Below are 24,611 nucleotides of genomic sequence, written 5' to 3' on the forward strand. Positions count from 1 at the left end.
TTCAGTGTTCTCAAATACTACAACGAAAACTTCAAAAGTTCAAATCATCATACACAAACACATCAGAGGAAGAAACAATCCACTCGGGTGGTCCAGCCGATCGAGCCTACCGGCCGATCGAACAAGACTGTTCAAACGGACTTTCAAACCGAACGAACAGCCCGTTCGATCGACCAGGCTATTCGATCCATTTACACTTGTTTGCATTTCCATGTTACTCATCGTTATGCTATCGAACTATCCAGGCTAACCCTACTCTCAGCGCTCCCTTCAATCCATAATCAACCACTGTGAGTATACTCGAATCCCTTTTTGCTTTAGCACTTTTGGGTGTTACATACGTTACTTATCAAATCACAATCGAACGCACTATTCAAACTATTTAAACGCTAACCGATTGCATGTATTACGTGACTAAATGAATGCTTGTTGTTATGTTTACACGTGGAATGCTGTCTACCTGCCTTAGCAACGTAGTACTATAGTTTGGACTCAGCACCCGTTCTCACGGGGGTTGTTAAGGACAATTACTTGCATGGATTACGGTGGTAATCATATATTGCGAACTGTCTCGGACAGTCAACCCGCAGTCATTGGTATCGATAGATCCATGTCGATAATTAACATGCATCATTTCTCTCTGTATACGTGCTGGTTATGCGTAAACTATTCGAACTCTATATGCTATTATCAAACTTGTATGCTCCCCTTTACACTATGTATTGACTTTATTTTAACGTATGTGACAGGTATTTAGGATGCTTACTTGCTCCTCCTGCTGTGAAATAGAGGCTAGGAAAGAGTCTAGAAACCAAGACAATTTATATTTATGTACTTAAATCTGAGTTGTCGGAACATGTTTTGTTTGAAGGATATCTATGTCTGTAATAACTAACTTTATCTTATGGGTCACGGTATGGGACGTGATATTTAAACTATTTGGTAATAATAGTTGTTATGGAATTTCTTTGAACAATCTGTTTCGCTCAGTGTCATGCCCCGATGATTCCGCCATCGGTTGGGGTGTGACAACTATGGAACTCGAACCCTTGACCTCTTGGGGGTGGATACTATTTTACACACCTAGATACGGCTAGGCCAAAGGCCCTTTGGTTAGATCCCAAAGTTGTTAGTTCAAGTTCCATGAATTAATGAAACCAAAGGTGTCATTCTCATGCCAAAATCATGAATAAGTAAATCGAACTTTTTATAGCAACATACAACACATGTGAATAACTAGGTTCATGGCTCAAAAGATGGAATTTGATCTAAAGAACCACAATTCATTAGCCACATGAATCTCTCAACAATACCTCTGTAAGGATCATCCTCTCGCTTTGTTAACAAATAATCGATATTTTTTTCCACATCACATTTGATTTGCATGTATAACTCTCGCAAGTAATTTTTGTCATCTAGCATATGTTCCTTTCCTTTTGTTTGTATGGGCTTCCCGAACAAAAAGTAGTATCGACCTGGTAGCTTGGGCAGAAATATAGGAATATGGAGTGGTTGCTGAGCAATCTCTCCTCCCATCCCCTCCCTGTCATCAAAGAAGATCACCCAAGTGATCATTAGTCAATCCTCATATCCAAAATGCATGTCTTAAAATACAATTTAGCTAAATGCAAGCATACCCCCTAATTTGATTTATTTGTGAGAAAAAGAATTCAAAAGCGAATTTAAAGGCGTCTAATCTACTCTAAACTACTCCTAATCTAGAGAGAAAGTAATGTGTGAAAATGAATTTGTTTCTCTTAATGTTTCAGTACAATGACCAATTTTTTCATGCTAGTTAGCCATCACTATAAACCACCTAACTAACTCAGTAACTAATGTAATTAACTTTATTTTATTTATTCTAACACAAATAGTGTCAAGTATATATTCACCTCAGGTTTGTTCTCCCTTGATTATATTCATTCACCTTCTGGTCAAAGAAAGGGATTTTCTTCATGTCGTTATAATCAATGATTAGCTGGCAACAAAGTAGATTAACTAGTGAGCATCAACATGAAATAAGTTAGGGATCAATAATGAAGTCGAAAACTAGTTTGTTCAGGAAGATGAAGTTATGTCAAGTATATCTATAAAGGGATTGAGTATATTGTTACTTCTGATAGGTCATCTTCCCCAACAGCTCCAAATGGTATAATGGTTGCTCCAAGCTTCACTGCCATTCTTACAAATTCTTCTTTATCAGGCCAAAATAACTTATAAGCTTCACCCTGTTAAACACAAAAGAAAGTTATTAATTAAGACACACTAGTTTCTTTAAGTGAGAAGAAGTAACACACCTTGCGATGGAGCGACTCGCGTGCGCCGCCAGGGTAAAGTAAGGCATAGGAGTTTCTTGATAACAATCTGAAAAGGTTTCTAGGAGAAACCGGAATTGCACCAAGTATCTTCACTGCATCCGTGTATGGAATCATAATAAATTCATCTTCAACACGGATCTGATAAATTTCTGGATGGGCTAAACCATGAAGTGTGATTTTCTTCTCTCTCAAAAACTCTAAGACAACAGAAAAAGCATCAAATCCCCATAACATGTGATTACCAACTACTAATACTGGCCCTTTATCAGGAATCCCTGCAAGACCTCTCACAATCTTTCCATCCTCCATTGTTGAAAACACTGCTGTACCGATACAAAGCCGGTACCACCTGCATTGCATCATATCTTAATATACATCATATGTTAATTATTCAATCAAGCTTACAAGGAAAAACAATTGTGACTTCATTAAATTACCAATTTTCCAGTGGTGAAGTTTTAAACTCTGTCATACTAATAGGCAAAAAGTCCTTGAATACATCATACTTAGAAGAATGGCGGTACATCTGAGTAGTTTTGATGGTAGACAACAAATTAACACCACTCTCCTGCACACGAATAACAGAGAAGCTCTATTGCAGCTACTTTACCATAACCTCTTTAATTTTTGGACTCAATGAGATTGATAAGTTAATACCAGTAGAATTGTGTGCCCGTTTCCCTGAAACATGCGTACATTGCAGTGCTTCAACAATCTTGAAAGCCTTTGGGCTTCATTGTTACATGGCATGAAGTTATCCTTCCCACTGAAATCCATATATATTCGATATTTTAGATTTTGGATTCCATAAAGGCATATTATTAGAGATAAACTTGGGAAAGGGATAAAATTATCTTTTAACTTGTATCAACTGTAACCTTAAAAAAATCATCAATAATACAGTTTTCACTTGTGGTGAATTTTTGAAAACAGTGTGCATATGATTTCAGACATACTTATATGTCAACGAATGTGGCACGTGGCACGTGCGAAAACTGAACTTTGATTTGCATAATTAAAAGAAGAAGGAAACCTAGCAAGCACAAGTACTTCAGCTGTTATAGCATGGAGACGAGAATTAGCGTAAGCAGCAGCTGATTCAACTAGCTTCAACTTCCATGTAAGAGTGTCTTTTGGTAATATTCTGGCTGCCACCTATCCGAACAAGTATGAAAACTACAATTAACATAGATGATAGGAACCGCAGAGAAGTATATTAATATTGATATTAAATAGTAGCTGAAAAACCAGTCGTTCTTACTGAATGAACAGGTAGATCTTCTGCAAGATTGCCAAACAAATGCCAAAGAGATGATGAATAATTTGCATCACTGATTTCAACCATTGACATATTTACAAAATCACCTGAGTACATAATTGAAAAGTTGACTTGTTGATGAACCAAATTCGAATCATTAGAAAACCAATGAAGATCATAGTAACTTCAAGTTTGAATTGGTTGACAGTAACCTACTTAGAAGGGGGCTCATAGGCAGATCCCTCAAGAGTGACATTAAAGGTCGTTCAAGCGTCGTCTCATAGGAAGTTGCTGAAATTAATATAATGGATATAATAGCAATCACTATGATCACTACTATAAAACTAGGCATTTGCAAACGAAAAAATATGATCAAAAACTTTGTCACCGCGACAAAATTTAGATTGTCACAAAATTAGCGACAACATATTCATAGCTAGCCTCTTAATGAGACCAAACAGCAGTTGTAAAATAATTGCAACCTTTGCCACCGTTTAAATTTAGTCACGAATTAGTCCCGAAAGTATTAAAAAATAAATTCTAAATAGTGGTCGCAAATACGCGAAAATAAAATAAAACAAAAATATACTTTGGTCGAGAAATTGTAAAAAAAATAAAGCTGAAATTAAAAATATTATTTGGTCGCAATAAATTAGATGTCACAACCAGGTTGCAAATATGTGAAAATAAGAAAAAAAAAATTGGTCGCAAATTTGTGAGAAAAAATAAATAAAAATAAAATATTATTCGCTTGCAAAATTACTAAAAGTATAAAACTAAAAAATTAAAAAAAAAAATAGGAAACAGGCTGACCTGGGTTTGCTAGAATGAGTATTAAGTCAATTGTAGGATTACGAGCAGCCACTGCAAGTGCTAAGTTTCCTCCAAAAGAATCTCCAAGTAAATAAATTGGTTTATCTGGGGATGTAGTATGCTCAATCCTCACAATTTCTTCCACAATTTGAATCAGACCTTGGGGAAAATAACATTGTTTATGTAACTACTTTATAGTTAGTAGATGGAATAATTTAATGAAACGTTACATTGCAAGAGATGATGATGATGATGATGATGATAACCTTTTAATGGTGTTCGATCTGAAGCCGGAATATGCAAGCATTGAACCTGAAAAACCCTGTCATTGAAGAAACTTGTATTTAAATAACACCTTTTCAAGAAGTTTATTCTACTAATTAATATTATGATAACCTAAGCTAGTTGGAGGACTCCTTTCACAAGCGTGTACAAAAATTAATATGTTTATGTAGCTTTTGAGATTGTTATTTACTCATTTACATATCAAAATGATAAAGATCTATTATAGATAAGTCATAAGTGTAACTCACTTTCCAAGAGCTTTCTCATGTACAACAAGGCCAGCTCCAGTACCATCCATTCCTACATTAAATATCACACCCAATTAGGACATAGCAAAAGATCTTTTAGTATCATTAATAAAATAAAACTAAAAGATAAATTTAACCATAAACACATACCTTTCAATGTGTTGTACCGGTAATCCATAATTCAGTTAAATGGATTATGATTTTACCCATGACCCACCCAATCTTGATTAATGGATTACGTGATGTTGCTTTTTGGTTCAACACGATTTTGCTTTTCTAGCACAAACTTTACCGCGGTGTGACCAGTGACCTTTTCGTTCACTTTTACAAGTTTACGCATTTTTTTTTCTTTTGGTAAAGTGTACGTGAATCCTAGCGTGTCCAGGTCTTATTGGGGGAATCAGAAACCTTGTAAAAAAGAGACAGTGTAAAAAGAACAAATTGCATAAAAAGTTCAAATAACAAAGTAGAAATCAAGTTAAATAGTGATTTTGACATTTTAAAATCGTAGAAAAGGTTGATACCGGGTAGAAAAGGGTGGAATCACATAAGCATAACGCGTAGATGCTAAAATCGCATAACAAGTTTCAGTTTTTAATTACTTATCGTTACAAAACTCGTGTGATTCAGTAAATCGTTAAAGAAAGAATAGGAAGTGTCAATTTGTATGGTTTTCTGTCAAAATTAAGCTAGTCAAAGACTATGCATGTAACAGTTTGATCAAATACACCATTTTCTTAAATTTGGTTGCTCAAAATAGGTGTTGACAAAAGACCATCTTCTTAGTATGTGTGTAAAGTGTAATATCCTATTTTTAGTATTTACAAGGATATGATATAGCCTATAGCACATAAATGGACAAAAATACCAGCTAATTACCAGGTAAATACAAAAGAACAGGAGAATTTTTTATGGGTTTGCCACACGCAACCGGGCAAAACCACCTAGGTGGCCCTCCATGATCACTCTTAATCAAATCCATTGCAATTTCAGCATAATCCTTAATGGTTTGAGTCCCATAACCATCATCCCACAAAGGCTTTAACTCTTCAGGATCCACATTTTGCACACTCGTTTTTCGGCCATCATTATAAATAGCATAACTCTTCCTATCAACACCATTGGTCCTAAATAATTCTGGAGTAACTCTTACTGCATGCTCACTAGCTACACTCGTAACAAGAACACGCGAATATTGCAGCCTATGGTTTTTATTTAGAGTGAAAAATGGTGAGGATGGAACATTGGAATTGCTCATATGAAGATTTAAGGTCATTATCTACAAGCAAATTGTTCCAAAGCTCAAAAAAAAGAATATTAAGGTTTATCTCTAAGATTCAAGCAATTTTAGGACAAGGGTGCATGTTGCGTATTCAACTAAGCTGATCCGAAAAAATGAAATGCGTGTTTCATGTATCATTCAGTTTGAATGACATAATAATATGTAGGTGGGAAAAGGTACTTGTTAAAATATATATCTCCAATTCAATCATCATCATCACCATACTCAGTAAATCCCAAAAATAGCAAAACGAAGGCAGGGTCTGAGGAGTGTAGATGTAGACAGCCTTATCTCTACCCCGTAGGAATAGAGAGGCTACTTCCAGTGAGACCCCCGGCTCGATTGTAGTTTTACTACGGTGTAGATGTAGACAGCCTTACCTCTACCCCGTAGAAATAGAGAGCCTACTTCCAGTGAGACCCGACTCGATTGTAGTTTTGTAAAACATTATTTGTTGCATTTTATTTTTGGATGAGCTTCTCTATAGACCAGGAGTGAACCAAGTGAGAGAAAAGAGTTATTGGGCTGCATCTATCAGGGCTGTTTTGCTGTTGGGCCTTAGCCTAGTCTCCTTGGGGTTGTTTTGTGCTACTGCCAGCCCCTTTATCCTTTATCACAGAATCAAGCTGATGGATTGCAAATAAACTAGAAACAGGCAGGATATTATATAATACTCCAATTTGTATCATTTCTAGGCTATGAAGGTTGTACCTTCTGCTTAACTAGTGTTTCTTTGAAAGAAACATTGCTTTTCTTTTACACCTCATACCCCCAAACTCACGCATACACGTCTACAGAGAGTCAGGACGGCGTCGCATCAGAGAGAGAGAAGCAGGATAAAGAGAGAGACCTCTGAAAGGGAGAGGAAGTCGGCCACCCCAACTTGACGAAGGGGGTGATTGTAACACCCCAGTGTTTCGAAAGTCAAAGTCAAAGTCAAGATTGAAGTCAAAGGAGGAAAAGATTGCTAATTGCGATCTGTCTCTCCTTGCTCAATCTCTGTTTTGACTTCTTTGACTCTAGTTAGTCTATTTTATATTTTACGTTAGTTGTATTATGTGGAGTAATTAATTACAATCGCAGTAATCGAATGTTTATCGATACGAATCGCCTTCCGACTGTGAATAATAGGAAGTAACAATGCGATAAAGTTATTTAAACGCTAATCGAACTAATCAAATCAATATCGCGCTCGCAAATTCGAATATCGCATTTGTGGTAAGTGTTATACGTGTGTGTGCCTTATGTGTTACCTGTGCATGTTTATTTATGTTGTGTGTGGTAGTCAATCGAATCGCAATCGAATCGTCATCACAAAACGAATACGAAATAAGGATGATTGTATATTGATATAGTATGATAATTAGTGGAGAAGAGATAGCGCAAGATATGAATGGTTGGGATTAAAAGTAATTTGAATAGTAAACTCTATCGCATTCGCATCACTCGCAATCGACATCGAAACAGCAAAACTCGTCGCACCGAATACTCAACAAAGGCGACCGATCGATCAGGCGACCAGCCGATCGACCAGTCGTTCGACCGGACAGGCTGTCCGATCGAGCTGTCGTCCGATCGGCCAGCCCTTTCCTCTTTTGGAATCCTATAAATACCCCTTGTCACTCTCCAACTTACTACTTTTGGCAAGTGACGTCCGACCAGCTCGTGTTCCTCACTTTTCTTCAGATTTCTCTCGATTCCGGTAAGATCTCGCCCTAAATCTTGTACTTTCTTGATCTACACGCACTCCTACACCTTTCTATCTTTCGAATCTTAACATTTGACCGTGAAATCACCAAGATTCAAGGTGTTCTAGGATGACGTCATCATGTGTTCTTGAAGAACTTCATGTTTTGGCCTCAATCCACCACGAACAACTTAGATCTAACCGATTTCCACATAAACTAACAAAGATCTTTCATAGATCTAAACATATTCACGGTGAAAAAGGATTGAGAGAATGTTTTCTAACTTTCTTTCAACTCTTTTACACTCAATACCCTCAAAACCGATAGAAACGGAGCTTGTGCCGACTTACTAATTATTCTGGTGGTTGTGTGGCCAAGATCCGGATTCTATCCACGAGGTTCACCGATTCCGGATTGAACGAGAAGCACCGTCACGAACCGTTCACTAATCGGATTTGGGTGATTCATGTCCGATCAGGAGAACCAAGTAATGAAAAGGTTCCTATCGTTTAACTCGTTATCAAAATGCCTCGATAAAACGAAAAACAATCAAAACAACCAAGTGTGAGACGAACAAGACGATCAGGACGAGGTACTGTCTGATCGGACTGCTGTCCGAACGGAGAGTCAGCAGAACGACTGATCAGCCGAACAGCTAGCACTTGGGTCCCACACTTAACCAATTATTAACTAAAGTTTGAGTATTGAACGAACTGCTAACCGATCGGACTGCCATCCGATCGGATTACTCTTCGGATCATGAGATACTTAGGCTTTAACACTTAATCGATTTTTCAACATGTTCAATGCGCTAGGAATGCCACCCGATCGAACTACCGTCCGATCGAGTGACATCCTGCTGAGAACTTGTTCTCGCTGAAGTACCAGCCGAACGGGTTGCCGGCCGATCGAACGACCGTCCGATCGACCGACCTGAAAGGTAAAGATACTTCAATGTTTTCAAATGCTACAACAAAAACTTCAAAAGCCAAACCATCATACACAAACACATCCTACTCAAAGGAAGAAACAATCCACTCGAACAGTCATCCGATCGGACTACCGTCCGACCGGACAACTGTCTGAACAGACTGTCACGCGCATGGCCTGGCGACCGATCGGACAAGCCATCCGATCGACCAGCTGACTGACCCATCAACACTTGTTTCCGTTTTACGCGATACTTATCATTGTACCATCGAACTATTCAGGGTAATCCTACTCTCAAGCGCTCCCTTCAATCCATCAACTGTTGTGAGTATACTCGATCCCTTTTTGCTTTATGCACTTTTGGGTGTTACATACGTTACTTATACAAAATCACAATCGAACACACTACGCAATACTTTAACGCTAACCGTTACCGCATGTTATACGTGACTTAATGAATGCTTGTTTGTCATGTTTACACATGGAATGTTGTCTACTTGCCTTAACGACGATAGTACTATTGTTTGGACTCAGCCCCGTTCACTCGGGGGTTGTTAAGGACAATTATTTGCATGGATTACAGTGGTGATCATGTATTACGAACTGCCTCGGGCAGTCAACTCGCAGTCACTGGTATCGATAGGTTCATGTCGATAACAAACATGCATCGTTTTCCTCTGTGTACTTGTTGGTTATGCGTAAACTATTTCGAACTCTATATGCTATTATCAAACTTGTATACTCGCCTTTACACTATGTGTATTGATTTTTATTTTAACGTATGTGACAGGATCTTAGGATGCTTACCTGCTAGGAAAGCGAGGCTAGAATAAAGCTCTAGAGGCCAACAAATAGTTGTCTGTACAAATGAAATCAAGGATCTCTAGAAGCAGATAAACAATTGGGCTATTTTAAAAATCTGAGTTGTTGGAATAGAACTATTTGCCTAGATTTTGTCAGTAATAATTTATTTACCTTTTGAGACATGGTATGGGACATGTTACTTTAAATTGATTGGTAATGATAATTGTTATGGAGACTTCTGGACAATCTGTTTCGCTCAGTGTCGTGCCCCGATGATTCCGCCATCGGTTGGGGTGTGACAGATTGGTATCAGAGCCATAACTATAGGGAATTAGGCAAGACACGACCTAGTCTGGGTCAAAGTCTTAGAGACCTAGTCTATAGTTAGGACCCATAGACCAACTCGTGCATGTCCGGTAGGGATTATGTATAAGCTTACTGCTATCTCTCGTTATTCTCGCCCATGCTACACTATCACTGCACTCGAATTTTCAATAGTAAAGAAGCGATTAAGTTAAGAATAGGTGTGAAAACCGCAAACTCTCGACTAAAATCTGCTTGATCAACCCGCATTCTTACTTACCAACGGGGAGAATCACACCAAACCAGGAGTGAAATCCATATTTTGATGAATAATCTCCTCTATTTTATTAAAAAATAGGAATGGAATTTTTAAGCTAGGGGTGAAACCCTAACCTTGACGACTTGTTCCGACCCTTACTTGGTTTTACAAAACTCTCACCAAAGTCTCAACGGACTCCAACGACCTGAACTCACAATATGATATGACTAGAGGGATGTGTGCTGGATGCCCAAGAATTGAGGCAGAGGCCCAATCCTGAAAGTTAAAATGTGAATGACAAGTCCTTGAGAATAGTCGAATCGCTTTGGGTAGTCAATGTCTAATAGCTGCAGACAATCTATTACTCGATTTTTATGTGTTTCGATTCTGAGCCCGCAACTGTTGACTCTGATGACTCGTCGATTTTATGTGTTAAGTGCATTTATCTGTTTATGTGTTTAAATTTTGGGACCTATTCGATTTTTGCATTCGCTTCGATCGACACACACGACCCGCATTGTTCTTCTATCTCAAAACATTATCAAATCGTTACTACTATAAGGAAACGTCGTACGCTATGACGCTCGCTATACTATACGCTTATACTATAAATAATCGCTACGATAAACGCGATCGCTACCTTCGAACGCTCGCAGACTTTGAATGATAGGTTTCTGTATTCCGGCTGCCTCTATGATTAGATGCGTATGTGTTTATGTGTTTATGTGCCCTACGTGCTTACATGCTTATGTGCTACTGTATTTATGTGAATCTGTGATTTCGTGCCCACGTGTTTATGTAATTATTCGACTGTGTTCCTGAGCTTTAGTAAGTATTAGACGTGTGAGGTGAGATCCGATTATGATGTGTCTGAGACCCATGACGATGTCTGTTGCAGACAATGTCAACTGGACCGTCATCAGGATCCCGTCACCCACCACTTTCTCGCCAAGAAAAGAGAGACAAACGTCTTGCTGCTATCATCGCTAAACAAGTAGCAAAAGCTGTGAGTGATGTCTATGAGAACGTCAGCAAATCATCTGAGGAGTCGCGAACCGAAGCTCCTAAAGCTACCCCCAAATCTACCTTCAGTTTCAAGCAGTTCAAGGCTTGTGGGCCAAAGAAATTCAACGGTGAGGAAGGCCCCACAGCGTTGTTCCAAAGGTTTGAATCCATTGAGGTCACTCTACGACAGAGCGGTTGCCCTGATGACCTCCGCACTCTAAACGCTACTGGCGTCTTCCAGTCACGCGCACTAGACTGGTGGACGGCCGAGAGGAACAAACGAGGGAATGATGTAGCCTACGGTCTGTCGTGGGACGAACTCAAGGAGGTCATGCTGGAAGAATTCTGCCCTCCTCATGAACGCCAGAAGTTAGAAGATGAATTCTGGCACATAAAGCAGAAGGATGGTGAAAATGCTGCTCTAACTGCTCGATTCAAGCAGCTCAGCATTATCTGCCCTGACCAGGTGAAGACTTCTGACATGGCAATCAAGAAGTATATCCGAGCCCTGCCTGACTGTATTGCAGATTTCGTGCAAGCGGCTAAGACTAAGACGATCGAAGAGACCTACTTACTGGCCGCTGAAATCAACGACAAGCGGGCAAGGCTGGTGTCTGGGATAAAACTTCGAAGCACCTGCATCAAGCAACCACCGCCGCTCCAACTACTGAAACCGCCGCCATCAACCGTCGAAGTCCTCACGCCGAAAGAAGAAGAACAACAACAGCAGCTCCAGCAACAAGAACTGTGTTGTCACTACCACTGCTGCTCCTCTCCAAGCTGTACCGGCCCAGCAGCAGCATCATCACCGTCCAGCTCCAACCACTTATGCACCACCTGCCAAGCGTGCATACACTTATCGTTTCTGCGCCCACTGCAACATGTACGGCCACTTTACTGCTAACTGCCGTACTGGCCCTCGCCAAGCCCCAGCTCAGGCCACTGCTTATCAAGCTCTACTCCCAGCCCCGCAAGGCCAACACGCGGCTCAGGCACCCGCGATCAACGCCCGAGTTTGCTTCGCATGTGGTGATCCCAACCACCTTGCGAACATGTGCCCGAACAGGGTGGTGAAACAAGAGCCCCAGCAGCCGCAGCAGCAGCAGCAACAAGCCGCACGCGCCAGAACGTTCAACATCAATGCGCGTCAAGCCTAGGACGACAACAACGTGTTCAATGGTACGTTCCTTGTGAATGGTATTTATGCATCGTGTTTGTTTGATACTGGAGCCGATAATTGCTTTGTGTCGTTTGAATTCGAGAAGCTCCTTAGTCGTAAACGCTCCTATCTCCCCTCGACATTCGATGTTGAAGTCGTTACCGGAAGAACTACTCTTGAGCTCAACAATCACATCTTCCCAATCGACTTTATCCCGATGCAACTCGGAAGTTTCGACGTCATAGTAGGCATGGACTTTCTTCGCGAAAACCATGCTGAAGTTGTATGCTTCGACAAGATGATTCGATTCTCGCTCACGAATGGTGATTTGTTGTGTGTCTATGGCGAAACTGCTTCGAAAGGCCTCAAACTCATGTCATGTGTCCAAGCTAGCAAGTATCTCCACAAGGAATACAGAGCTTTCTTGGCTAACATTGTAGTAGCGGAGAAGGAAAAGAAAAGGAAGACTTAAGTAAAAGACGTTCATGTGGTCCGTGAATTTCCTCAGGTGTTCCCTGATGATCTTCCTGGATTACCGCCAAGTCGTGATATCGAAATTTGTATCGACCTCATTCCTGGAGCCAACCGTGTTGCCAAAGCTCCTTATCGACCCGCGCCGTCCGAATGCGTGAACTCTCAAATCAACTCCAGGAATTACTTGAGAAAGGCTTCATTCGCCCGAGCACCTCTCCTTGGGGCGCGCCAGTCCTTTTTGTCAAAAAGAAGGATGGGTCGTTCAGGACGTGCATCGACTATCGGGAATTGAATAAGCTAACCATCAAGAACCGCTATCCTCTGTCCCGCATTGACGATTTGTTTGATCAGCTACAAGGTGCTACGTGTTTCTCAAAGATCGATCTACGCTCAGGCTATCATCAACTACGCATTCAGGAGGAAGATATACCCAAAACCGCCTTTCGCACTCGTTACGGCCACTATGAGTTCGTTGTTATGCCTTTTGGTTTGACCAACGCACCCGCGGTTTTCATGGATCTGATGAATCGCGTGTGTAAGCCATTTCTAGACCGTTTCGTCATCGTATTCATCGACGATGTCTTGATCTATTCCAAGTCGAAAGCCGAACACGCGCAACATCTACGTTTGGTTCTCGAACTACTCCAGGGGAATCAACTCTATGCCAAGTTCTCCAAGTGCGAATTCTGGCTGGAGGAGGTTCAATTTCTGGGTCACATCGTAAATAGTCAAGGTATTCATGTCGATCCCGCGAAGATTGAAGCAGTTAAGAGCTGGATTACGCCTAAGAACCCGTCTGAAGTCCGTTCTTTTCTCGGACTAACAGGCTATTATCGACGATTCATCGAAGGATTCTCCAAAATCGTTGTGCTGCTTACCGCTCTTACGCATAAAGACAAGCCTTTTGTCTGGGGAACCGAACAAGAGTCTGCTTTCCAAACCCTCAAGCACATACTCTGCAATGCTCCTATTCTCACGTTGCCCGACGGAAACGATGGTTTCATTATCTATTGTGATGCTTCCAACCTTGGTCTTGGTTGTGTTCTTATGCAGCGGGACAAGGTTATAGCTTACGCATCTCATCAGCTCAAAATCCACGAGAAGAACTATACAACCCATGATCTCGAGCTAGGCGCGGTTGTTTTTGCATTAAAGATTTGGCGACACTACCTATATGGTACCAAGTGTACGATCTTCACCGATCATAGGAATCTACAACATATCTTTGATCAGAAGGAACTTAATATGCGTCAACGCCGATGGGTAGAACTTCTCAACGATTACGACTGTGAGATTCGTTATCACCCAGGCAAAGCAAATGTCGTTGCTGACGCACTCAGAAGACGGAGTTATTTGCTCAGCATTCGCAATACCCAAGCCCAACACGATCTCGAAACTCTCATCCGCGAAGCCCAGCATGCCTGTTTTAATGAACGCACCTTAAAAAAAGAGAGAATCTATCACGATGGAGCTCAGCTAGTGAGTAAATCAAATGGGATTTTCCATTTCCTGGACCGAATTTGGATCCCTAAGCGGACCGAGTTGCGAAAGATTTTGATGGATGAAGCCCACAAATCCCAGTATTCTATTCATCCCGGTGCCGACAAAATGTACCAGGATCTTCGCTACAAGTACTGGTGGCCGGGCATGAAAAGAGATATTGCTTTCTATGTTGGGAAGTGCCTGACTTGTGCAAAGGTCAAGGCTGAACATCAAAGGCCCTCTGGTGTCACACCCCGATTTTCGGTTTATGCGAAAGCGTATGGCGAGGTGTGACGAGAGCAGCAATCGTTACAATCAATCTAGTAAACAACATATTTGAAACATAGAAGATGTTCATCCATACATTTGATTCGAAACCATAGTTTACATTACATATGTCTTGTTTGAAACTTGAAACAACTTTAACTACATTATTAAAAGTTCAAAACATAACAATCGAAGACGGATGAAATCACAAAAGCTTGCGTTCTTGATAACCATTTGAACATATTTTTCCAAAGCCGTCCACTAATCTCCTGTAATACATGTTAATTTTGAAAACGTCAACAAAAGTTGAGTGAATTCATGTTATTTTGTTTTCGCATCAAATGAGTCTCCAAAACACTTGAAGTAATAAAATTCGTTTTTGTATAGTATGATAAAAAAAATTGTATGATCATTAGTGTGTTGCAAGGACACTAATATGTATGCCGAATAGGAGGCAACCAAACCTTGACAATTTATCGTGTGTGTCAATGACACTAGTTTGGACACAAAGGCACTCTTGACGATCGTGGTTATCGTTGTCGTTAAGAGTGGGGCTTGCCAAAACCCAAATAGATCTATCCGTTTGTTCCTCGGTACTTGTTTATTCATTAATGGCCCCTTTATTTTAACACCTATCCGCATGTGATCAAAATAGTTTCATCGTATTATCATACTATTTGTAACATGTATACATCCCCGAAGTTTAAAACTATAAACATTCAAAGTAAAAGGGGAAACATAAACTCACAGATTTGCGTTCCGTGCAAATCTCTATTCGATTCTTTGTTCGTGGTTCGATTCTCGACCTACAAGTGTTCTAATCTAGTTAGACACTTAGGTTTATGTTTATCGTGCAAATATTCTATCTTGTATTTTGTTTTTGTGTTTTCGTATATATATATAACTTCCTTGTATATATATTTATTCTGTTTGATTTGTGTTTGAACGGGCTTAATTTATGTTTTATAATTTAAGTCCATTTTGGATATTTGGTGCTTATGGGCCTAGCCCAAATAACTTTGTTTAAAAATGGGTCAAGCCCAAATTAATTTGTAGGAGTGGGCCTTAGCCCAAAACATTTTATAAAAGTAGGCCTAGCCCAATTTAGTTTGTAATTGTGGACTTAGCCCAAATAATTTGTGTAAGAATGGGCCTAGCCCAAATTGTTTTCTAAAAAAAAAAAACATATCTAGTCCATAATAATTGTAAAGATTGGGTTTTTTAGCCCAAATAGTTTGTAAAGTGGGCTTTATCCCAAATTTGACTAAAAATATATTATTAGTCCATTGTTTTATAAAAGTGGGCCTAGCCCAAATTTTATTTATGAGAAATGGACCTTAGCCCAATTTTAACTTATGGACTATTTTCTTTATTTACAAGACTTTGGGCTAGTCAAAATAATAATAGTAATACTTGTATTCTTATAAAAATCTAGTTTTTATAAAAATTATTACTTATGCCATAATTAAACCTTTTTAGTGCATAAGCTTTTGTGACGGCTTGTATTTTGTTATAGTCGTTTACTACATGTCGGTTTGATTTATTCGTATCGTTTGTCCTGTTTGTGTCGTCCGTCTCGTTTTTACCATTTGTTTTGTTTGTGCCATTTTAGTTTGTCCAAAAGTCCATATTCTCCAATAGTGTCCGAATTTGTCCATTTGTGTTTTCGTGTCCAAGGATGGACATTTTATTTTGTTTTTCAAGTTCATATATATATTTTTGTAATTTTTATGGATGTGTATCAATTTTTCGTTTGTTCCTACTTGAACTAACATATGATGCACACATCAAAAATATATATACTTATGATACTTGATGAATATTTTGTAAGTACACATTTTATCCAAAAATATATACTTGTCATTTTTATTTAGAAATTTTTTTTATAAAACATGGATTTATGTCTTTGTCCAAAATTTGTTTAACCATGTTCAAGATCTCAAATGTTTGTTTTAGTTACATACTTCCTTGTTTAACAACTTTTAAAACATAACAAAATTTATAAAAATTTTGCCATAGTTTTGTTTGAAATATGGATTTTTCCCCAAGTTTATACAAAACTTGTTTTCAAATTATTTCAATACAAAACACCATCAAGTATCAATATCTATCAAAATTTGTCAACAAAAGTAGCATGAACATGATATTGTTCTTAACTTTCCCAAAAAGGAAACTTTTTTCCTTATTTTTGCAAAAAAATTTGTAGAACGATATTTTATGAAAAACTCTTGTTTTAGATGTCATACAATGTCATTTGAAGCATAAATATGTATTCAAAACGTTTACTACCAACATATTTCTTGATTTTGATCCTTTCCAGGAATGAAAACTTTATTCAAGAAATATTTCAAAAAATTATTTTCTTCGTTTTAAATGTTTTCTTACATATTACTAGCATGCATGTTCATAAAAAATTTCATGTTCATCACTTTGTTGATGGATCTTGGTTGATCCTACATGCATGTATGTAGATCATATTTTTGAGTAAAAATAACCAAGATTCAAATTTATTAGGCTAGATTTCTCCAAGTTCATCTCTTAATCATAGAAAAATCATGTTTAAAAATAATGATTTGTAGTTGTTTCTTGTTATTTTTCAACTGGGTTTATGATGAACTTGTAAAAGAAATCAAAAATAAAAGTGAAGCTAGTATGTTATTCTTACAATTTTGCTAGAAAATATGGATTAAGATGAGAAAATCTTGGTGATCTAAGGGCTTCTAGTTCCACCAAAATGCTCCAAATAGCTTTACTTATCTTCCTAGTATCTTGTTTCATCCATAAACCTCCATATGAGCATGATTTACTTATGTTTGAGATTTGAAAAAAAAAATGAAGATGGTGATGGTGTTCTAGCCGAAATTTAGAGAGTGAAAGAAAGGATTGAAAAGTTTTTGTTTTATTGGAAATATGAAATTGGTGGAGTGTTGGAGATGTTTTGTTTTAATCATGTTCTTACCCCACCTCACACTAATCATCCATTTTAGAGTTCCAACACATCACAAATTTGATGAGTGGGCTTAAGGGGGACCCACATATGCCGTGAATAGGCATGGGAGCAAATGGGTTTTGTATTTTTTTTTAAATCTTGTTTAATCTATAAATTTTAGGAACTTTAATAACTTTGATATTTTATATAAAAATATCTACAAGGGTTTAAGCTCTAATATTTTAAAGTAGTGTGACACTAGGTAAAACTAGTTCACCAAAATTTTTAGTTTGTAATTAGGGTGAAAAAGTCGGTTCGGGTCCTGTACCGGGTTAAATACTGACACCGTGTTGTGCTTAGATAAATACATGACAAAAATTATTTTTGCACATGTTTTATCATCCAAATAATTAATACAACTTTTTAGACTAAAAATTTTATTATTTTTGACACGGTTCCGGTACCGGCTTTGCTGACTGGCAGTTTACTGAACTAGGCGTGCAGCTTAACGCAATAAGATTCGATTGCGGATTTTGTGTCGTTTTTGATACCCATTATATTATTTATGTCAAATAATATTTATTTTTGGGTTTTCGGACAGTTACTGTTTTGTTCTGCGGAATGCTGTACATTTCCGTAGGATTGCTGTATTTTTCTGCGGACTTGGACAATTTGGTTTTTAATTGGAATTTTGTAAATGATAAGGCACATATTATTTTTAGACAAAGCTTTTTATAGAATATTTGTGTAGACATAATTGTATGTCTTGTTTTCATTGTGTCAGACTGTACCACGACTAGTACTGACAAGTATCGTTTATTCGCATTCCTATTGTTAGTGTAGGATATTGTTTCCAATCAGCAACGGATTTGTTATCATATTTCACTATGATTTTTGTAATTCCTAGACTTTTAAGACTTTAATTAATTAAAATCAAGTCGTATACGCGAAAATAAAAATTTTAAATAGTTGTTCAGGTTGTACGGAATTTCCGGAATTTTGCCGTTTGTCACATTCTCCCCTTGTTAAAGAAAATTTCGTCCCGAAATTTTAAGCTGCGTCACTTCTTTGTTGGGACTTTCTTAAAAAAATGAGGGTACTTCTTTTTGATTTCTTCTTTTCGTTCCCATGTGAACTCGGGTCCTCGTTTCGAGTTCCATTGGACTTTGATTAGTTTGATTCGACTTCTCCTCGTTTTGTGAATCTTTGAATCTAGAACCTCAACAGGTTCTTCGATGAAATGGAGTTTGTCGTCTTCATGGATTTCGTCCGGGGGAATGATAAGTGATTCATCCGTAAGACACTTTTTCAAATTCGACACATGAAAAGTGTCGTGAACGTTACTGAGTGTTTCAGGCAGCTTTAACTTGTAGGCGACGTTTCCAATCTTTTCCAAGATCTCATAAGGTCCTATGTATCTCGGGCTAAGCTTCCCTTGCTTACCGAATCTAGCTACGCCTTTCCACGGCGAGACTTTTAGCAACACCTTGTCTCCAACCTCAAAAGACAAAGGTTTGCGACATCTATCCGCGTAGCTTTTCTGTCTGTCTCGAGTCGCCTTGATACGGTCTCAAATCTTAAATATTTTATCGGTAGTTTCTTGAACTAATTCAGGACCTAACATTTGTTTGTCGCCTAGTTCTGCCCAGCATAGCGGAGATCGACAATTACGGCCATATAATGCTTCGAATGGTGCAGCTTTAATACTCGTGTGATAACTGTTATTGTATGAGAACTCCACTAAAGGCAAGTGAGTATCCCCATTTCCACCTAAGTTCATCACACAAGCACGCAACATATCTTCTAAAGTTTGAATTGTGCGTTCACTTTGGCCGTCAGTTTGGGGATGAAAGGCCATGCTCAAATTTAATTGGGATCCAAAGGCCTTTTGAAAAGGCTGCCAAATCCTTGATATAAAACGACTGTCTCGGTCAGAGATTATCGACAAAGGTACACCATGTCTTGCTACAATTTCTCTGAGATAGATTTCAGCTAACTTCTCGGTACTATATTTCTCACGGATAGCCAAGAAGTGAGCTGACTTGGTTAATCGGTCGACGATTACCCAAATCATGTCGTGACCCCGGGAAGTTCTGGGTAATTTAATTATGAATCCATAGAAATATGTTCCCATTTCCAGTTAGGGATTTCGGGTTGTTGTAGCAATCCAGAAGGTTTTTGGTATTCGGCCTTAATTTTAGCACATGTTAGACATTTTCCAACATATGTCGCAATATCACTTTTGATATTAGGCCACCAATAAAATTCCTTGAGATCGTGATACATCTTATCTGCTCCAGGATGTGGATGTAATGAGTATTTGGATTTATGAGCCTCATCGAGTATTAGGCCTCGAAGACCACCAAAATAAGGAATCCAAATTCTATTCATGAAATATAAGGCTTCGTTCTCTTTAGACTCTAATTGTTTTCCATACCTCTAAGCATTTCTGCTTTGATATTTTCCGATTTTAATGCTTCTTGCTGAGCATCATGAATTCGAGAGGTAAGATCGTTATGAATTGTGAGCCTTAAAGATCGTACACACAAAGATTTAACTTGTTCTTTCCGACTTAATGCATCCGCGACAACGTTCTCTTTGCCCGGATGATATTTGATCTCGCAATCGTAGTCATTTAACAATTCGACCCATCGTCTTTGGCGCATATTTAACTCTTTCTGGTTAAATATACGTTGAAGACTCTTGTGATCCGTGAATATCGTGCATTTGGTACCATAAAGGTAATGACGCCAAATTTTAGTGTAAATACCACTGCACCTAACTCTAGGTCATGTGTGATATAGTTCCTTTCGTGAATCTTTAACTGGCGTGATGCGTATGCAATATCTTTCTCCCTTTGCATCAACACGCATCCTGACCCTTGTCGTGAGGCATCACAATAGACTACTAAATCATCCGTTCCGTCTGGGAGTGATGGAATTTGTGCATTATAGAGTTTGTCTTTAAGCAGTTGAAAAGCTGCTTCTTGTTTCTCTCCCCATTCAAATTTCTTATCTTTTTGAGTGAGAGAAGTGAGGGATTGTGCAATCTTCGAAAAATTCTCAATGAATCTTCGATAATAACCAGCCAATCCTAGGAATTGACGTATTTCAGTCGGTGTCTTTGGTGCACTCAAATTCTTTATGGCCTCAATTTTGGATAGGTAAACATGTAGGCCTTTCTTGTTGATCACATGTCCGAGAAATTGGACTTCGCAAATTCAAAATTCGCATTTTGAAAATTTCACATACAGTTTCTCCTTTTTCAACAACTCAAGAATAGTTCTAAGATGGTGCTCGTGTTTACTCTTGTTTCGTGAATATATCAATATATCATCGATAAATACTATCACGAATTTGTCGAGGTAAGGCTTGCACACGCGGTTCATTAAGTCCATGAACACTGCTGGTGCATTTGTTAAGCTAAAAGGCATAACAAGGAACTCGTAATGACCGTAGCGAGTTCGAAATGCCGTTTTTGGATTATTTTCTTCTTGAACTCTGAGTTGATGGTATCCTAATCTCAAATCGATCTTCGAATAATAGCTTGATCCTTGAAGTTGATCGAATAGATCGTCAATTCTCCGTAATGGATACCGATTCTTGATTGTGAGTTTATTCAACTCTTGATAGTCTATGCACATCCTAAAAACTTCCATCTTTCTTTTTCACGAATAACACTGGAGCTCCCCAAGGTGAGTGGCTTGGTCTGATGAAACCCTTATCCAACAACTCTTGAAGTTGTGTGGACAGTTCTTGCATTTCTGAAGGAGCTAATCAGTATGGAGACTTTTCCACGGGTGCGACTCCTGGAATTAAGTCTATTCGGAATTCGACTTTTCGTTGTGGAGGTATTCCCGACAAGTCTTCTGGAAAGACTTCAGAGAATTCCTTCACAACTGGAATTTCCTCAAGTTTTAGCTCCTTGGCCTTCTTGTGAACAATGTGCGCTAAGAATGCTATACATCCTTTTCGTAGGCACTTTCGGGTTTTCATACAGGAAGTAATTTGTAACGGTATTTCGTTTTTCTCACCATGAACAAGAAGTTTCTCGTTATTGCGAAAGGGGATTCGAATGATCTTGTCGTAAAATACGACTTCGACTTGGTTGGTGGATAGCCAATCCATTCCAACTACAATATCAAAACTACCTAGTTGAACGTGTATTAGGTCAATTTTGAATTTTCGTTTTCCTAGTTCTAAGGAACACCCTTTAACTAATTTATCGGATTCAATCACCTTTCCATTCGCTAATTCGATAGTGAATGGAACATCTAGTTTAGTTGACTTTACTCCAAGCATATCTTTAAATTCTAAAGATATAAAACTAAAATCTGCACCGGTATCAAATAAAATAGAAGCGAAATGATCGTTGACAGGGAACGTACCGGTGATTACGTTGGGATCCTGTTGCGCTTCTTTAGCTCCAACCACAAAGGCTCGTCCACGGCCTTGTTTTCTTTGGGACAGTCCTTCCTAAAGTGTCCCATTTCACCACCGTTATAACAACCGTGGTTCTTTCTCGTCTGTTTCCATTACCATTGCCTCCATCTTTCTTGCCTTTGTTTTTATTCCCTTTGTTGTTACTCCAACAATTTTCAGTGCGGTAACCCATTTTGCCGCATTTATCACACTTGATGGTTCGGCATCCACCATAGTGGTGATATCCACACTTGTTACACTTAGATGTATTTCCATTATATTTCTTACCACTCATTTACGTTGTGGCAACGAATGCCTTGGTTTTCTTAGTCGTGGGGATTTTCTTATGTTTGTCGTTCGCTATAGAACCTTTCTTGAAATATGAATACTTTCTCTTATTGTTACTCGAAGTAGACTCCACATGCGTCTCCTTTTTCACCGCACCTTTATTCAGTTTTCCCATCCTTACTACATCCTCATAAGACATATGGCAAGAGTTATAGCCTAAGTAATTCTCAATATGGTTCATCCAGTTCCGCCATTGTTTGTAGTGTGGTTTGCTTCGTGTTGTACGATTGCTTCTGCAACTCGCTGGTTCAGTAGAGCATCAAGCTCAGCTCGTGTTGTAGGTAAGGTTCCGTTTGGGCTTAAAAAGTGTTACTTCGTTCTGGTGCCATGATCTTCATATATATATATATATATATATAATATATATCGAAGAGATTAGACATGAACGAAAATAATAACATATCGTCACGCACTATGATCATAAGGTCAAGATAGATCATAATGATACTTATGCAAATCTTTCGCACCATATTCATCACATCGTTTCAGGGATGTAAAACAAATTACAACAGTGTGTTAATAAGAAAATACCAACTTATATATGTCATGTCACCTTTTTACAATTATTTTAGTGATGAAAACAAAAATAATCTCGGAGTTACATCGCTTCGGTCGATACACCACATATAGTAATATATAAAATAAGGTGAAGTCTTTTCTTCACATTGTTCCTGATTGATATTAAGTCTCCAAGTCTTCAACAGTCTTTAGTCTTTCACAAAATCGGGTATACTTCCCAAAAGTTAGTAATTGAACATAACTACCGTGGTGTGGGATGTGTAAGTGAAGACTTAGAAATTAGACTGTGAAGGCACGTAACCTCCTCCTCGAGCCTAAAAATGTGCCTAATGGTGGCAGTCGAGTGGTTCTCAAGGGTATGAATGTGTTCCTCAAATGATAGAGGTGCTTTGTGGAATGTAGAGTATGGAGGTACTGATAGGGGAAAAATGATAGTAATGGGCCATTCCAGGGGAGGTCGAGTAGCAGAAATCTGAGTCTTAAGATCATGGACTCATCGAAAGGGAAAAGTAAGATGAATCTTGGAAGATAAAACTCATAGTTTATAATAATAAGCGGAAAATGGCATGGAAGATAACGATTAGATGGGCTCATGTCCGGTAGTGGAGGTTGAGAATGTGCATCGGAATAGTAAGGTGGAGAGTCGTGGGTGATAGGATGTATGTGTTGTCCATATGCCTTAGCAGAACAACCATCTGTTTAGGAGGGGAAAACCAAGCAGTTACCTCTATCCTTACAGTATGTATTCCATACTCTATGGACCTTGGTCGTCCAAAGTAAGGAAAGTCCTTCGTCGCATTAACTCATGTGACGACGAATACATTGGTATTGGTTGAGCTCAACGAATTCCAACAAAGTTGTTATGATTTCTATAGATGTCGAATGGAATATGGTAAGAGACTTGCGCCATGGATCGTGCCATATTACCCTTTGAGACAAAACAAATGTCAAATAACGGATTTTATCGCAATAACTCCAATAAATATGATAAGGTGTTATAGGCACCGTGAGATTAATCCAAATGTTGGAGTTTTAGAATGTTTGAGGAAAATCCTTCCTGGATGGTTTTCCTAATTTGTTTGCTTAGATGACTTGTCTCAACTGACTTGTGAGATAGATCGGATGCTAGGCACGAATTCAATACGTGTAGTTTTTAATGTACTGTGGGGAATCATAGTAATCACCTTAGTTAGCGTTCTAAGAAATGGAAAAATTGAATTCTTAAGTAACAACTCAAGAATTTTGAACAGGTAGTGATCATTAGTCTGACCTGCAGGGCCCACCAGGATTCCCATCCACTACAAGTTATTATTACGTGGGCCCCCGTAATAATAAATTGCCTTGTATGGTCACCCTAGCGTTCCCTCGTTCAAAACAGACGATCAGTCGGAGAGGGGGACATGATTGTCTAATTACCTTTAACATAGAATGGACCTTCATGATGGTCCACACGTTAATACTTGTAGCCATCGCTTGCGAAATGGCACGAATTTAAGAAATAAAAGTAAGAGGATTCATAACAATAATGGCTGAATGGGTACCTTCAAGATGAGTGTTTCATCTTCCTTGTCTTGACAAGAATGTCACCAATCATGATTAATATGAACCATAGGGACCTCGTTCCTACTAATAGAGTATTCATCCAAGGCTACCACCTCCACCTAATTGTCATCATCGAGGTCAGGCATTTTCCGTATCTGAGGGAAAACAACCATCTTTTATGGAATGTCGAGCTCAGGGTTTCACTTAGGGACTATGCCCTACCATGAGCTCATCAACAGATGCGAGGTCAATACGCTTGTTATGAGAGTCCAGAATA

At 38.7% G+C, this 24,611-nt stretch overlaps 1 protein-coding gene across 3 annotated transcripts; it reads right to left on the bottom strand.

The window, feature by feature from the left end:
- Window positions 1-1,205: 1,205 nt before the first annotated feature.
- LOC110901778 (acyltransferase-like protein At1g54570, chloroplastic) lies at window positions 1,206-17,499 on the bottom strand. 3 transcript variants are annotated; one of them, XM_022148561.2, is made up of 14 exons: window positions 17,241-17,499; window positions 15,324-15,381; window positions 4,923-4,974; window positions 4,656-4,711; window positions 4,390-4,548; window positions 3,793-3,867; window positions 3,580-3,683; window positions 3,352-3,473; window positions 2,976-3,084; window positions 2,756-2,886; window positions 2,298-2,667; window positions 2,115-2,228; window positions 1,893-1,978; window positions 1,206-1,543 (listed from the first exon to the last, which is right to left on the bottom strand). In XM_022148561.2, exons 3-14 carry the CDS (start codon window positions 4,970-4,972, stop codon window positions 1,243-1,245), a joined length of 1,677 nt encoding a protein of 558 aa, XP_022004253.1. In that variant the 5' UTR covers window positions 4,973-4,974; window positions 15,324-15,381; window positions 17,241-17,499; the 3' UTR covers window positions 1,206-1,242. The 3 variants fall into 3 exon arrangements, with proteins under 3 accessions (XP_022004253.1, XP_035838430.1, XP_035838431.1); XM_035982537.1 differs by lacking the exons at window positions 15,324-15,381; window positions 17,241-17,499 and adding an exon at window positions 5,802-6,288; XM_035982538.1 differs by lacking the exons at window positions 3,793-3,867; window positions 15,324-15,381; window positions 17,241-17,499 and adding an exon at window positions 5,802-6,288.
- Window positions 17,500-24,611: the final 7,112 nt, after the last annotated feature.

The sequence above is a fragment of the Helianthus annuus genome, chromosome 13 (genome assembly GCF_002127325.2).
Source record: "Helianthus annuus cultivar XRQ/B chromosome 13, HanXRQr2.0-SUNRISE, whole genome shotgun sequence".
Lineage (NCBI taxonomy): Eukaryota > Viridiplantae > Streptophyta > Magnoliopsida > Asterales > Asteraceae > Helianthus > Helianthus annuus.